At 37.3% G+C, this 15,104-nt stretch overlaps 1 protein-coding gene across 3 annotated transcripts in view; it reads right to left on the bottom strand.

The window, feature by feature from the left end:
- zgc:158464 (uncharacterized protein LOC791139 homolog) overlaps positions 1 to 15,104 on the bottom strand; it is a 103,669-nt gene that overhangs the window by 74,030 nt on the left and 14,535 nt on the right. For all 3 annotated transcript variants that reach the window (XM_055036763.1, XM_055036762.1, XM_055036764.1), the window contains exon 2: positions 11,246 to 11,378. In XM_055036763.1, the coding sequence (XP_054892738.1) occupies positions 11,246 to 11,378 (133 nt within the window). The remainder of the gene's footprint in view (positions 1 to 11,245; positions 11,379 to 15,104) is intronic.

Genomic DNA, 15,104 nt, shown 5'->3' with positions numbered 1-15,104 from the left:
GCAACCGCGGTGCATTCTACCTTACACGCAACCGTGGCACCGAAGTCCCCTCTTCTAGATTGCTCTTTTATTTAACGATAGCTTTTTTGCAATTTTTCTATATCTTGTTGAGGTTTTGTTGACTACAACCAACTTTAAGGACAGTCAGTTTAAAATGATTGAAAAATTGCAATTGACAAAACCTAATTTATGGCACCAATCAGGAAAACATGACTTCCCATTCTGACTTGCATTCTTGCTCACACGCAACCAGGGATCATCACTCCCATTAACCCACCTGTGCCACCAGAGTACTGTACATTAGGGAGCAGTGTTTTCAGGCTTTCTCCACATATTCAGTCTTTGTTTTACATGAAGATTTCATGACATTCCAGTAACGTTGCTGTAAAATGTTATTAATAGAGCACAGTCTTTCAGGCAGTTCAAACTATATAAGTCAATCTGTAGATAGTTTCTCAACACGGTATTTGACTCTAAAAGGTCATTTTAAGCTAATGCTACATATGCAATATATAAACAAAAAGTTGAAAATACACAGTCATATGTTCTCTCCTTCATTTTAATTATTTGGGTCAGATATATAGACAAATAAAGATTCAGTTTTTAACAATACATCATACTTTATTAGAAATTGGATTGTGCAATATTGGGAAAACAAAATTTCTCCATGAGAGTGGAAGATTCCAATGACAATATTGATTATGATTAACCCACATTTGGCTTACTCTTCCCCTATTTCATCACCACAATGTATCCAATACTCTGAGGTATTGGTCATCAAGATGACCTTAGATGACCTTGGTCAACTAAGGTAATATAACCAATAACATATTGCCTCCAAGCAGTCCTTTCAAATGTGATATTGCACACACTGAAACGATGATAATGACTGTAATTTAATACATTTTGTGGCTCTGCTTAGAAAGGTATTTTCCAACAAGAGAACAATCTGTTATTTGCATACCAGTTCAACAGATTTCAAAATTGTGCAATTCCAGATGCTAAATCAACTTCCGTATAAGGTAATGCCTTCCTGTTTTAAAAGACAAGGCTTAAAAGGCTGTTTTGTGTCAGATAATATTATAAAATCAGAAAAAAATGAAAAGATATTTTTTTTATGTTTTATACCTGCAAGTTTTTGATGCTTTCCAATATTTCCAAATGGGATCTTATATTCAGATCCAGATAAAATTAAAGGCTAGAATATAGTTCTGCTTCTGTGTCTCCTTAGAAGTGCATTTTTTCAATTTGTATTCTTTTCTTCCATTTTATTCTCCTCATGGGTAAGCCCTAAAGTGAAGGAAAATATAACTTCAGGACAGTGACTAAAATGTATATCACGACGATCTTGGTGCATTAAAACATTAACTCAAGAACAGAAGGTTACACACTAGGTCTCCTCAGAAAGTGAGAGGAGCCTGGGGCTTCATTAGATAGCTGAAAAACAACATACTGCTGCCAGGCCAACTTAACCTAAATCCGTGAAACAACAGTGATTCACAGCTTGGCACCATTTTTCTGTCAGCTACTAATTCACGATGTCAGTTTCTTTCTTTGCAATAACAGGAGTGTCACTAAGTTAACAAAAGCAGAGAAAACACAGAAAATGTGAATGCATATATCAAAACAAACTGCAACATTGCCACATCACTGTATATTCTCATTCTAGCTGGGAAATACGGCTAAAAGACTCCATCAATTAACTGCTCTCAACAAAGACACACGGTTCTTTATCTCCAGGGCAAATGAAGAAATGACACATCAAATAGCTCACAAAAAAGAGTGCATGTGTCTACAGCAAATGCATGTCTCAATCTGTGAGTGTGCATGTATTGATAGAGCACATACACAGGTGCTGCAGGCCCCAGGTAGCCAGCAGCAGGTATGAATTTCTGCCTGTCCTCTTCTGTAGCAGCCCAGAAATGGATTAATGATGTCATCAATCACACCTTAAAAATGAATGACTTCAGCACCTCCATGCAGCGCGCCACTGTGTCTGCCCAGTTCCATATTCCATTGCTCCACCCCCCACCTAACTTACTCAGCTGTAACTGATGGGTACTGGGTCAGTCTACCTATCCATCCTTGGCTTGGCTCAGTCAGGCGCAGCAGGATGTCAGAGGCCAGTAGGAACTGTTGCCAGCACACACTGCTCCTTCTCTGACCTGCTGCTTACATATGAAATTACAATGTGCACTCTTAATGCCAGGTTCTCATAAAGTCCTTAAGATCCTTCTATAAGGGAAAACTGTCACTGCAGAAACATATTCCTAATTTTACATAACCAAATTGATTGGCTCTACAAACTCTGGACTGCTGGATTAATATTTTTGAGGTTTTCCTTTTCGCTTTTTTTTAAAAAAAAAAATTAAATCAGACTTAAAACAACCTGAAATCTTAAAAACTTGAGATTTCAAGACATTACATTTTTGAGATGATAGAAATATGCTTTTCTCCTGCTCCGGAAGCCATAAAAACTAGAAATCAATTATTCAATCAACCAATCATTCATAGTGAAAACATTAAGTGAGTGATCTACTGCAGATGAGGCAGTTTTGTTTTTCTTTTCAGAAATGTGTCCTGTCTTTGGCAGTTTAGGCATTGCATACGTTAAAGATGGTTTACACACATTACAAAAATTGTCACATTCTGCAGATTTTTGATTCAACCAACCAAGTATTTTTATACATTAAAATACATTTTAAAAGAATCATTTTTTATTAGCATTTTTTCAAAAGATGCAAATATATATTTAGATACAATGACTTATTTTTTTATCTGAAATGCAAAATGTTGTATATACATAAATATTGGAATTTTTTTTAAACAGTTCTGGCTTACCATTTGTTTTGAGTGTGTTTTTTCTCCTTTATGTATGAAACAATCTGTGAAAAGCTTTGGTGGCATGCTTCAATGTAAAATATATTACTCTGTCTTATAAACCCACAGATTTGTTTCTTATAGGGGTCTTAAATACCATCTTCCAATCTGCTACTTTATATTTTTTTTATTTTAGAAAACATAAACAATTCATCTTAAAAACTGATCATGCAGGACATGTGCCACAGAACAGTGTCGTGTGAAAGGTGTCAAAGATATTGACAGTGGCGCAGTACTGCCGCAGTGTGCAAAGCCATGTGATAGCTTGAGCTGTAGCGCTGGATGACATTTATCACTAAGTGAGGGGGAGGGAGGTTATCAGGCTCTGCTAGAGATTTCTCTTTTCATCAATAAGTTGTCGGTCTTCCTGCTCTCCCCTTCTCCACCCACCTCTTACACACCATCCACCCACCACCCTTCAGCTTTGCCAAATGACCATTCAGCCACAGAGACTGCAGGGCATAATCCAGGAACCCCAAAACACACATTTGAAGGCAGTATGTCACTGTCAGAGGAACAGAAGAACACACAACTTTTTAAAACTTTTTTTCAAGAAAAGAAATGCATTGCAGCACAGATACAGTGACAACGTTGAGCAAAAGACCATCTTTCTCAGCCAGACAATTGAACATCACACAAAACACGCTATTTGTACCTGTACAATGTTTCTATGCATGTTTCACACCCTTGGAAGATTGCCTGCCTATCACAAAGCAAGACTGAGACACCGGTCAAGCAATCATGCACACACATGCACTAAAACGCAACTTAGTGTCCGATTATCCTAATATGCATATTTTTGGACAGTGAGGAATCCAGAGTCCTCAGAGAGAAGGCATGCACAAATAGCAGGAAGACACAAGACCAGCCATGGCCCCAATCTTAACCCTGGATTTACTAGCTGCATTAACAGCAGTAGCAGCTTTTATTGCTGCTGCTGTTTTTCTTTGCGACCAAAAAAAAATAGATTAATGTTGTTGTGTTTTGTAATTGTACTGTGTTAATGTTGTGTTTTTGAATTTGTTGAAGCGGTTTTCACCTTAGGGCCACCATAGGAAAATGTATTTGTTCAAAAACAAAAACAATCCTAAAAAAACAACTTGCCTAGATTTGTGTTCACAACCTATTATTGCATGCTGTCGTGCATTATTTGACAGTTCTATTCAAAGACTAAGAGTGACCAGAGAGCTCTTTAACTCACTTTTCCTGTTTAGGAACAAGGCTGTTGCATGGAAACTTAACCCACAGTCTGCACTCATTTGAAATCTGTCATAACTTGTTGGCCCTAAAGCTTTATAAAAAAAAAAACGTCAGCCATTGTTGAAGTCAAAGCTAAGTCATTTTATGCATGTTTAGTTTTGCTTTGGTATTTGACAAAAATGATTTTGTAAAGTAAATGCCTAAAAACATTGAAACCACTTACCAGAACATCAATCGGTTGACTGTCAAATAACTTTAAACAGCTATTTTACGGTGTTAATATTCCCTTCCTTGTCCAGTTCATGGCCCCCTTCCTTGTGGTTCATTCTTATGTATAGTTACCTGAAATCAGCCAGGGTGAGGATAAATGCATATGTGTGATGAGGTATTTTTTGAATGACCCATTAAAGAACTACCTCCGGAGATGAGACGAAAATAGCTAAGCTGTTACAATGTTATAAGAAACCACAACTTCAATTACACAATGATGCAAATTTCAAAATCAGAACAAAAGGTAACAAAAATAGCAAAGGTCGATGCACACTCCAGATATTCCTCAAGTCACAGCTTGGGGCAATAAAAGCAGGCTTCCAGGCTAAGATATGTGCTGCCACATGTACCTGCCATTGCCTGGGGTAAGTTTTCTCCCTTGTGAGTGAGTGAGTGAGGAGGAGATGGAAACCATTTGGCACACCATTCCACCATTTTTTTTCTTTTAAAGAGTTCCCATAAACTAACCCACACGTGCTATAATACAAAGTTCTTCCCACTGGTTCTGCCTTCACCCCCTCTCTCTTTTCACTTTTCTGTCAGTCTTGGCCCGATTCTTTACTGTTTTTGTATTTCCTTCTCTTTACTTTCACTTTCTCCGAGCGTGTTCTCACAACTATTCAGGCCTTTGCCAAAACGGATAACGTTCAACAGGGACTTAACCGTGAAGCTGGAAAAAAAAAAAAAAAAATCAAGTTTGCAGCAAATGATTCATCTTGTTGGCACCAAATGCATGTCTCTGCATCACTGGGAGTGAGGTGCAGGTGGTGCCAGTGCTGGGAGGCATTTCCCAGCACATTCATAAAAAAAGGAAAAAGCAAAAAAACCATCTAACATGAGTCAACCATTATGAAAAACATCAAGGTTTAAATGCCAAATGCTCTTGCTGCAAAATGACTTGATGAGGGTAAACCCAGATTACAAATATAAGTAACAAATGTAATATTTGGGTGTTAAGATTTACATATTCCATCAATCTCTTTCCATACACATGCATCTTCAATCAAAACTTCCGGTACATTCACTAAGCCATAGCTTAGTGCACGCACCAGAGTTTGTTTGTTTCTATCACGCAAGCAGTTTGCTCAACAGGCCTTGATAGCAGCGTGGGAAAGCTCTTACATGACCACCTGCCTTCTCACCTGCCTGGCTCAGTAAGGAGTAAGAGGATGAGTATGCATTCATTGAGAAATGGCTTTACGTAGTCTGTGCTGCAGAACTAGTCCAGCCTCTTTTGCTTGTTGGTACAAGTCTGAACAGCTAGAACAAATTGGGTCGGAACTGTGTCGACTGAGAAAGAACAAAAGAATACACCAGGAAATAGTTCAAGAATTTTCTTCAAAAGATCATCCTGTGATTGAATGCTGCTGCTTCTTGGGATTGGTCTTGATTGAAGCTAAAACCATATATTCATATGCATTTTTTGAAACATACTTTTTTCCACTGTTTGTCAATAGGCAAGACTGATATATTCCTGTTTCAGTTCAGTTAAGATTATCAAAATTGTTGTCAAAATTGTCAGAATTCTTTAAATGTAAGAATAATTAAAGTAATATATTTTTTTTTATTTATAATCTTCAATTTTATGACGCTTGTGTAAGGATCCTAACACCGTGATAAAGTCATACTGCGTAAAGGGAAATCTATCAAGCATTAAAGAAACATGTAGAATATAAACTTCTGAACTCAAGCAAAGTCAAGCGTGTTTTCACACTTTATAGTCTGATAGACTCAGTTCAATTGAGAACCAAAATTGCAACATTTCCTACATTTTCAGCAGGAGAAGTTCACTTTCACACTGAACTGCCACGCGATTCAAACTAGTTTTCAGCACCACGCCTGTGGTGGCGCAGCACCAAGAACTTTTGAAGGAAACACCACAAAAACCTCAGAAGACTAACGCAACTTCTTTTTTTACAAAATGTATGCAAAAATGATTTTAGCAGGTGTAGGATTTCTCTTTTGTCTCTGGTAAAATACCAGAAGTCATTTCTCACTGTAGTGCTAGACTCATGAATTTAATTTGGCTCTGTTGACTCAGAATGAACTGCCTCCTATAGTTCACTTCCAGGTTTTGGATGTGCCTCCAGTACGCTTACATTCAGATACGCATTTGAACAGCATCAGAGTTCACTTTAACCGAATCAAGACCTATGTTTTTAAGCAAACTAGAGTTTGATTGCAAATTCACACTTCCCTAAATGAACCAGACTTTTTAGACAAATTAACTACAGTTCAATTAAAGCGGGCTATACATGGCTGGTGTGAATGCACCTTAAATTTCTCTCCCCGTTTAGAGATTTAGTAGAGTTAATCCACATTAAATATATTTTTTTCTTGTCAAAAACTGTAAGGAAGGATGCTTTACATGTTTACATGAATAGAGGTAGTATTATTGTGTATGTGTAAAGCATTATATTATTGAACTATGTTCAAATTTAAACAAAACCCATACAAGATACAAGCAGAAAGGTATTAAAACTCATGCCAATGCAGCAGGGAGTAAAACACAAACCGATTCACATTGATAGAGCGATAGCCATTGTAATAGCTGGCACGTGTAGACATGACAAACATTCGAGGCACTCTGGAAACACACACGCTGAGAACAGTGTTTCGACAGGGCAGCTGAGCACATGCCTTCACATAACTGAAGGTGGTGTGTTGAGCACTGGCCAGCAGCCAGTGTGCGTGTGCATATGTGTGCGTATTTTCCAGCTCCTATGTGGGGGTGTAGATGAGGTGTGGCTGTTCAGGTTAAGGAAGTTGTGACATGCCCCTCCAACAGCCCCATTAATCAGTAGTCTCAAAAGAGACGTCGAGAATACAGCACAGACACACACATGCGTCGGCAATGGTCAATTCAGCTATTTCATACACACACAGTCACCAACAAATTCCCAGTAATGTGTGCCAACAAACACAAACACACAGACAGCGGGAATACTCACTCTGTTATGTAAACGGATTTGGCACTCCGTGCCTCAGGCCTTACATGCCACACCTTCCACTATGTAGTAGTGTTTGTCTTTATGTGTTTAAGGTGTGAATACCCCTATAAACAGGAAATTATTTTATAGGTTCATAGAGACACTTTCAGTTTTCAGATTCTCTACAGAAAAACTTTAAAGACTTGTGGTATATTCTATAGGATCAAGGACATATACTCATTGCAGATACCACAATTCAGTAATTCTCCAATACATAAAAAGTTTCCAGACAGAATATAACTCAATATACATCTACCTAGAAATAAACACCAATTAAGGATGGGCAGATATGGCTTTTAACCGTATCAACTAAAAATACAATACTTCATGATTCCACCAAAATAAAAACTAGAGTATTTTTTATTTAAAATGAAAAACCAGAAATTCATCCTAAAGTTGCAAAAATATTTTTCAATTTTTCATTAGTTAAGAAAATGTTAACATAAATGGCTGTTCAGTATTATTTTGGTTTTGAGATTAAGCGGATGCCAAGATACAGATTTTTTGTGTGTTTTCAAGAAAACTTGTTTCTTGATCAGAATTTTAAAACATACTTTTTAAATGTTATTTGTTTTGTTAGTAAGGCTATCTGGTAAGACTGGCCAGGGTGCAATCAGACATGCTGCACGTTGTTTGCCAAACTTAGCTTTAATAAAAGCTAATAAAGACAAGGGGTTGGCATCCTTTTCCCAAAGCATGACTGTACATAGCAACCAGAAAATTGTCCTAACAGAAAGATTTGTCTATCTGATAATGAAGGGGAACGTGCTACAGGTTTCTTCCATTTGGCTGATTATCAGTTTATAAGAAACTAGTTTATAGAGCAGAACATTATAGTAGGTTTGAAACTATAACTTTTTAAAACCTCAGCTAAAGCCATTTTAAAAAGCTAAATGCTAGGGCTTCAACAGAGGTGATCTTTGAAATTTTCAGCATTCTTTGAACTGCAGCTAAAACGCAATACTGGGAGGAAAAGCATGGAGTAGAGTCACTGCTCCTCTGCATTGAAAGAGGTAAAAACAAAGAAGTGGTTCAATTATTTGAAGTGTTTGGGTTTTTATCTCGCTTTCTCACAAAGAGGGGATCAAAATTTAATTAGTGGGCGTACATGTCCCCTCTTGGCTTTGAATATTTTGGCATCTCTCAAAATGAGTAGCAGAGTCACTGTTGAGAGGGATGGATTTCCGGAAGTCATAAAATAGAAAATATGAACACAGCACAAAAAATAACTCCCTTAACAGTCAGTTTTGATGAACATTCAGTGAAACCAACATATAGATCTTCAGCTATAATGTGAATATATCCTAGATATATGCATGCATGTGCCTCTAAGCAATGCATTTGATTTTGTTGCACCTAAACATGAAACCTAATGGCAGTCTGTGAAATCAGCCTTATTTAAGTTCTGTCTATGATTAACTTGGAACATGTTGTTATAGGTAGCACACCTCTGGGTTTTAGGATTTGAGAAAATCAGGAGTCTGTTTTATGAGCCAAGATGCATTTTTATGTCTAATAGGTGGCGTAAATCAATTTGTCAGAAGCTAAATTATTCAAAACTTGCTTTTACAGCTATAAATAAAGACATTTCTGTTTGGCTGACATGCTGTAGGTTTGGTTCCATCTGAACCCATTTGTGCATGACAGAACTGAGAAAAGAGTAAGGCTGCAAGCATGGAAGAAAATGTAGTTATTGATAAATTTATAGGTTGTTATAAGTGTTATAAGTTATAAGATTATTTGACATGCAAATGTGACAACTGCAAAATTCTATTGCAGTTGAGATGACAACAAATGAAATGAATGAGAACAAAAGTGAAAATTTCACAGCGAGAAAAGCAAGCCCTTCTTTGAACTACAGTTCAGTCATACTCTCTTCTTGGCTGGACTGGTACATTGTCAGTGAGATTCAGCAATTACCTTATATGCCCACAGACAGTATGCTGATGCATTGCTAGAGGCACCCGACCTTGCAAAGTGGGAGAAAGTGAAAGTGACCGACCCTCATTATATTGGTCAGAAACCCTCAGGCAAGACATTTAACCCATAAATTTATCAGGGAGGCTAAATGGGATAAACAGGATTGGTGAGAGAGTTTTGTGGAGAACTTTTGCTGTGAGTGTTTATGTCCACTTCATAAAAGCCAGGGAAGTAGCACTAAAAGAGCATATATTAAAGTTTTCTATTAAGCAGCAAAGAACAGGAATTACTGGAGCTATAATTCATACGGATAAAAGTCGAGCTAATGGTCATCAGTTGCACACCTGTGAGTTTTTCATTCACTGGATACTTTCTTTGAAGGTGAAAATGATAAGCTGCCCTCATATTTCCAACTATAACATTAATTTCCAATTTAATTTAGCCTTTAAGTATTTGTTCATTGAAGCTTTTTTTAGACCGAACAATGCAATACTAGCTTTACAGAAAACAAAGTCCTACTAAAGGACGCACTTAGTGAAAGAAAATATATGTACCTCAGGTTTTTTTAAAGACAGAAAAGATTGTAATCGTGAACTGATGACTCAATCAGATCAAACTGAGAGCAACTGCCAGATAAGGAGTTTTCTCAACACATCAAAACATTCCTAGTTCAATTTATAAAGCTACAAAAACCTTGGAGTGAGCTTAAGAGTTGATGGATACCACAAAAGCCTTGTTCAGACTACTTCTTTACAGCTTCCTCATTCTAAGAGCAGCAATAAATCCTGTTTTTGTACTTGTGCTGAGGCAGTGATTCGGCCAGAGGTCAAACCACTGAGACAGATGAAAACATTAGATTGTCTGTAGGCCCATTAAAAAGAAAATTGCTGAGGATCGGCAAAAGGTTTCTGTTTGCAGCAAGATCAGTAGTGTTACGGTAAAAGGTTACTGTTATATGTTATGACTGTCAGTAAACACCCAAACTTTGATATATTTGATATCTTGTGGTAAATTGCGACCAACCCAACATCTGACATTCATGCCAGCATCTTTTGTAACATTCCTGACTGCTTATAAGAGGAAAACATCAGGTCCATTTTTTATTTGCTGCACATTTTTCTTCTCTTTCTGCATTATCTTGTTCTTTGTCAGTGTCACACTTATCCACAGTGGGGAATGTGGTTTAGCTAAATTCTTATGTTAGTATAAAGCTATTGTTATCAAAGAAAGAGAGACTTCCTGGAAATCTCAGCAAGTGCACACATTCCTCTGATCAGATTAAAACAGGATGCATAAGTTAAACTCTTAAAGTTCCTGCCTTTGAAAATGTTCCAACATGGTTTGTGACACACAACTCCTTTCTGCACTGCCGCACCTGTCATGTAAAATGATATGGAGCCATCTGAGCTTTTGCATTAATTCACATGACCAATCCACAGTGAATAATAATCAGTTTTACACAAAGTGCTGCAAAAAAGTATAACCCACTGATATTTATGAGTCTGGAATCACTTTCAATTCCACCAAACATTTTGAGACTCTAGCAAATCACAGTGAGAACCACTACCCACAAATGGACAAAACATGGAACAGTAGTGAACCTTCAAAGAGAGATCAGTCTACCAATATTACTCCAAAAGTTCATCTCGGACTCAAACGTGATCACAATATAATCCAGAACAACATTTAAAACAAAAATTAAGGCTTTTGAGTGGCTTGAATGAAATGGTGTGCCACTTTTAAATACTCAAAAAGCACCCACTGCAAGTGATTTTTTGTGGTTTTTTGAATAGCCTTTTTTAATTGTTTGATTATCTGAAATGCAAATGTGACAAAAAAGAAGGAAAAAGAAGATATTTGAAGGAGGACATCTTTTTCACTCCATGGCACAATATGAAGCCACAGCATAAAAAAACAGTACGTAAGTGACAGAGAGCTGAGAGACCACAGAGCTTAAAATGGAAATGATCTAAGTCGATCTTCACCTGCCATCATCTTCTGGGCCTCATATGGCTCCATGTAACCATCGTTTTCAGTTGCAACTTTTTCAGTTGTGGTCTGAGGACCACCGGCCTGCTCTGCATCGAAAGGGTCAGCGTAGTCTTCGAGGATAATCAGCTGTGTGAGACAAAGAAAGAAAAGTAAGATTAGGACAAGCATCAGAGAGGGACAGCTCTGGCTCAAGAGGGAACTGCAGACATCCACTGAGACAAGCCAGGAAGAAATGCATAAATAATAGCGAACCTCTGTATGCCTCAGCACAAAGCCACAATACCTTAGCTTGTAGCCTCAAATCACGCTCTCCACTACTGCTGGTCTGCCTAATTATACAATATCCCAGTGACAGGACTACATTTTATACGTGGAAGACAGAAGACCACAGCTGCTCAACTTTCATAAGAGAAACACTATGGCAGATTTATGCCAAGCTTGCAGTGAGCCAAAGCTAATTGCAGTCCTGCTCTTTTGCTGAGTTTTTTTGTGCAATGGATAGCAATTAAGTGGACGTCCTGAGACCCAGAAATACAACTCAAAGCTTTGGGGAATGGAGTAGGTCCATGACAATGGTGCCTTAGGGGGCCATTTGTTTTCTTGAGATGTTAGTTTCATTTGAGAGGAACAATATGCCATTTCAAAGTAATCGCTGTACCTTTTGTGGTCTTAGCCACTGGTTTTAATGAGGGCTGGCAGCAATTTAGACATCTTATAGAAACACATGTTCTCTCAGTTTCAATCAAGATCAAACATGGAAAATTTAAAATGCCAAAATTTTATTCAGTTTGAAAGCATGTAAAAACATTCTAAGGGTTAAAACCACTGCACAAAATAAGAAAACAACAAAACAAGTGTGAGACAATAAAAATGACTGGCACTACACCCAATGACTCATGCATAACAGGAAGGGATTTGGTTTCACTACAAACAAGCTCCTCAGTCATCTGTTGGATGAGGCAGAAAAGGGAGGACTGGAGGAGGGCCGAGTGTTGTACCCACCAAGCAGCTCCTCCACAAAGCCAGATTTCCTTTTAGCTTATATCCAAAGTTGCAAAATAAAAAAAAACACTCCCAAATACCCAACCACCAGCCTGCATATGGAGCCCACCCAACTAAACCATGTCAATAAAGTTGTAACTGAGAAAGTCATTCCAAATTACAGACTTTGTAATGACTCTTAGCTCGACACATGTTGAAAAATTTCCAAGAGTTAAATGTCAGAAGGTTCACTGGGGGATATTCTATAAGCCGCTTAGTGACAAAGTAGTCCTGGCAGGTATGTTTCTGCACTGATCATTTCAACTATACACAGATTAAGCAATAACAACAGAGGAAGTCGGTACACTGGATGTGTTCTTAGCAGCAACTGAGTTAAATCTGTTTCCCTCTCCATCTGTTCAGAGGGAAAAATAATAAAAATTCACTTTTCTGCCACAGCAAAATTACGGGTTTCTAGCATGTTTTACTTCTTCTTATTCAAGCTCAGGGAAAAATCAAACACATTTTCCGCATTTGTTTTGATCTGCATAAAATAAACACATTTTACTCACAAGTTTGATTAAATCCGATAAGAAAAATCTTCACAGCCCAAGAAAACCGAGTAATTATGCATTTCTGGTACACTTGTCACTATGATCCAGGGGCTTATTGCAAGAAACTTCAACCAATAATCATCATATCCTGTTATATTTAATCAAATATGGCAGTAATGATTTCAAAGATAAAGAGAAATTGACACTAGCTGTCAGATCTTGATTCTTACATCCCCTAAGCAATGCTTTACCACAAAATTATTCATTATAACAGAAGTGAGCTAACAATTTGGCTGCTAACTAAAATAAAAACATTTTAGCTTGATCACCAAATGTCTGATATCTTTGTTTCGACATGTCTGTAGTTCATTCAGGTTGAGATAAAACCAGGTAGTTCAATTTATAAAGCTTTTTAGCCTTCAGCAGATAGCAGGAGGCTAAAAAAGTAAAGCAAAGTTATTCTCTTTTTCCATTTGAGTTCTCAACTTTCATCTGTCATGGAAATTGCAGGAATAGCAACACAGTAGAGGTTAGGAATTATAATCTTGAATGCAGACTTTTGAGATGCATACAATTTCACTCAGAAGAGGGAAAACATGGATCTAGGAATGACATCACATATGAGTTGAGTGCGTTCAAATTGTAAGTCATTACACAACTGGGATATCCTAACATTGTAGAGCTAATTCCTAGAAGCAAACAATAAACAATCAAGTTTAGAAGCAGAGGTTGGGCAGAACTGTGTGCTGCTGGTTTGATAGTGGTTCACACTTGCAACTTTCAGTATATAAGAAAAGCCATACGGGATAATAAACTCAAAATGTCTAACATTCCCAGTCTTATTTGTAGGAATAAGACCGGATGCTAAAGACATAGAAATGTGAATACAATAATTTTTCAGACTATTAAAAGCCTACTACAACTACAGTTTCTGTTCTCTCAAACGACACGATGTCAACTCTGTTTCTAATAAAGATATATAACGACCAGGGGGGATGGAAAAATATATTTTGAATGCAATTTTTATATATTCTTGTATTATGACTCTTAAAGACTTCAGATTACCAATATGGATTTTTGCCCAAAGTCAAAGTTTTACAGAAATCAAAAAAATTATATTTGATGAATCGCTGGACTGTACGCATTGGAATAATTAAGTAAATAAGCATTTATTTATACAATGCCTATCAAGACAAAAATCACAAACTTCTGTGAAGAAAACTAAAAAAATAAAATAGAACCAGTTCACACAACAGCTAATTGAAAGAAATTGCCTTTTAAAGCTTAACAGAGTTCACAGTCCTTAAATAAAGTAGCTCAAGTCCATTTTTCACAATTACAATCTAAAAAAAGTCTTGCTTTTATTATTTTATACTGGCAGATTTCCCTGTGTGTAAATCATATCATCACATCTAGCTGAATATTTTCCCATATTAATTTTTAACAGCGCTCGTTCCTTGAACTCAATCACCTTACTGCACCTTTGTCACAGACCAGTGTATGTTTGGACATGCTTCAGGAAATAATGGAAATAACTTATTGAGTTATGCACTCCAAAAGCATGACATCATCGTTTTGCCTTTCCTGTTGACATAATCCAGGAAACATCCAGGGCGAGTGATGAAAACTCCTGATAGCGATACACCAACAGATTCAATGCAGTCGAAGACAAAAGTACTACACAAAATTAACATTCGAAACACACACTGCCTTTTTTTTTTTTGTTAAGCAAATATTTGAGTCAATTCAGATTATCCTTTCTAAAACAACTAAAGAGTTACGGGTCTGGTTATAGAAAAACAGTACAAGCAAAAGTCGTACTTGATTGCTGTAAACTTCTAAAAATACTGAAGTCGATGTTGAATCATGTTAAAATCATGGAGTCACGGAAAAATTTAATCAGTCACTTTTCAGCGCCAATCAGAGTCGATTGCAGTGATATAGGCATCTTTAATTTATATTTTTTGCGGCCCAAACATGCACATATGCAAATCACTAAATTAAAGAAAAACAAAAGTGGTCTCTGTTAGTTCTGGATTTAAATCTTGAAGATTTTAGGTAAAACTTGACTGAGGCACCATCATCGCCTGCACCCCCGTCCGTAAAGAAGGCACTTAATGTTTCTAAATTGTTTCAATGACTCCTTCCTGTCCCACCACAGTGATGACTCCTCAACAGAAAGAGAAGTATTGACTTGTGAGGAGAGGGGTGTTAGAGAACGGCAGCAGTGCCTGGGGGAACACCATCTGCCTTGTGGCATGCCAGGGTGTGTCAGGACTGCAGCCAAGCCACACTTGTCATGAAAGTAAAATTCTCC

This window comes from Poeciliopsis prolifica, unplaced genomic scaffold (genome assembly GCF_027474105.1).
Source record: "Poeciliopsis prolifica strain line A6 unplaced genomic scaffold, Auburn_PproV2 SCAFFOLD011, whole genome shotgun sequence".
Classification (NCBI taxonomy): Eukaryota; Metazoa; Chordata; class Actinopteri; order Cyprinodontiformes; family Poeciliidae; genus Poeciliopsis; species Poeciliopsis prolifica.
This window is presented reverse-complemented; position numbering and strand designations above follow the sequence as displayed.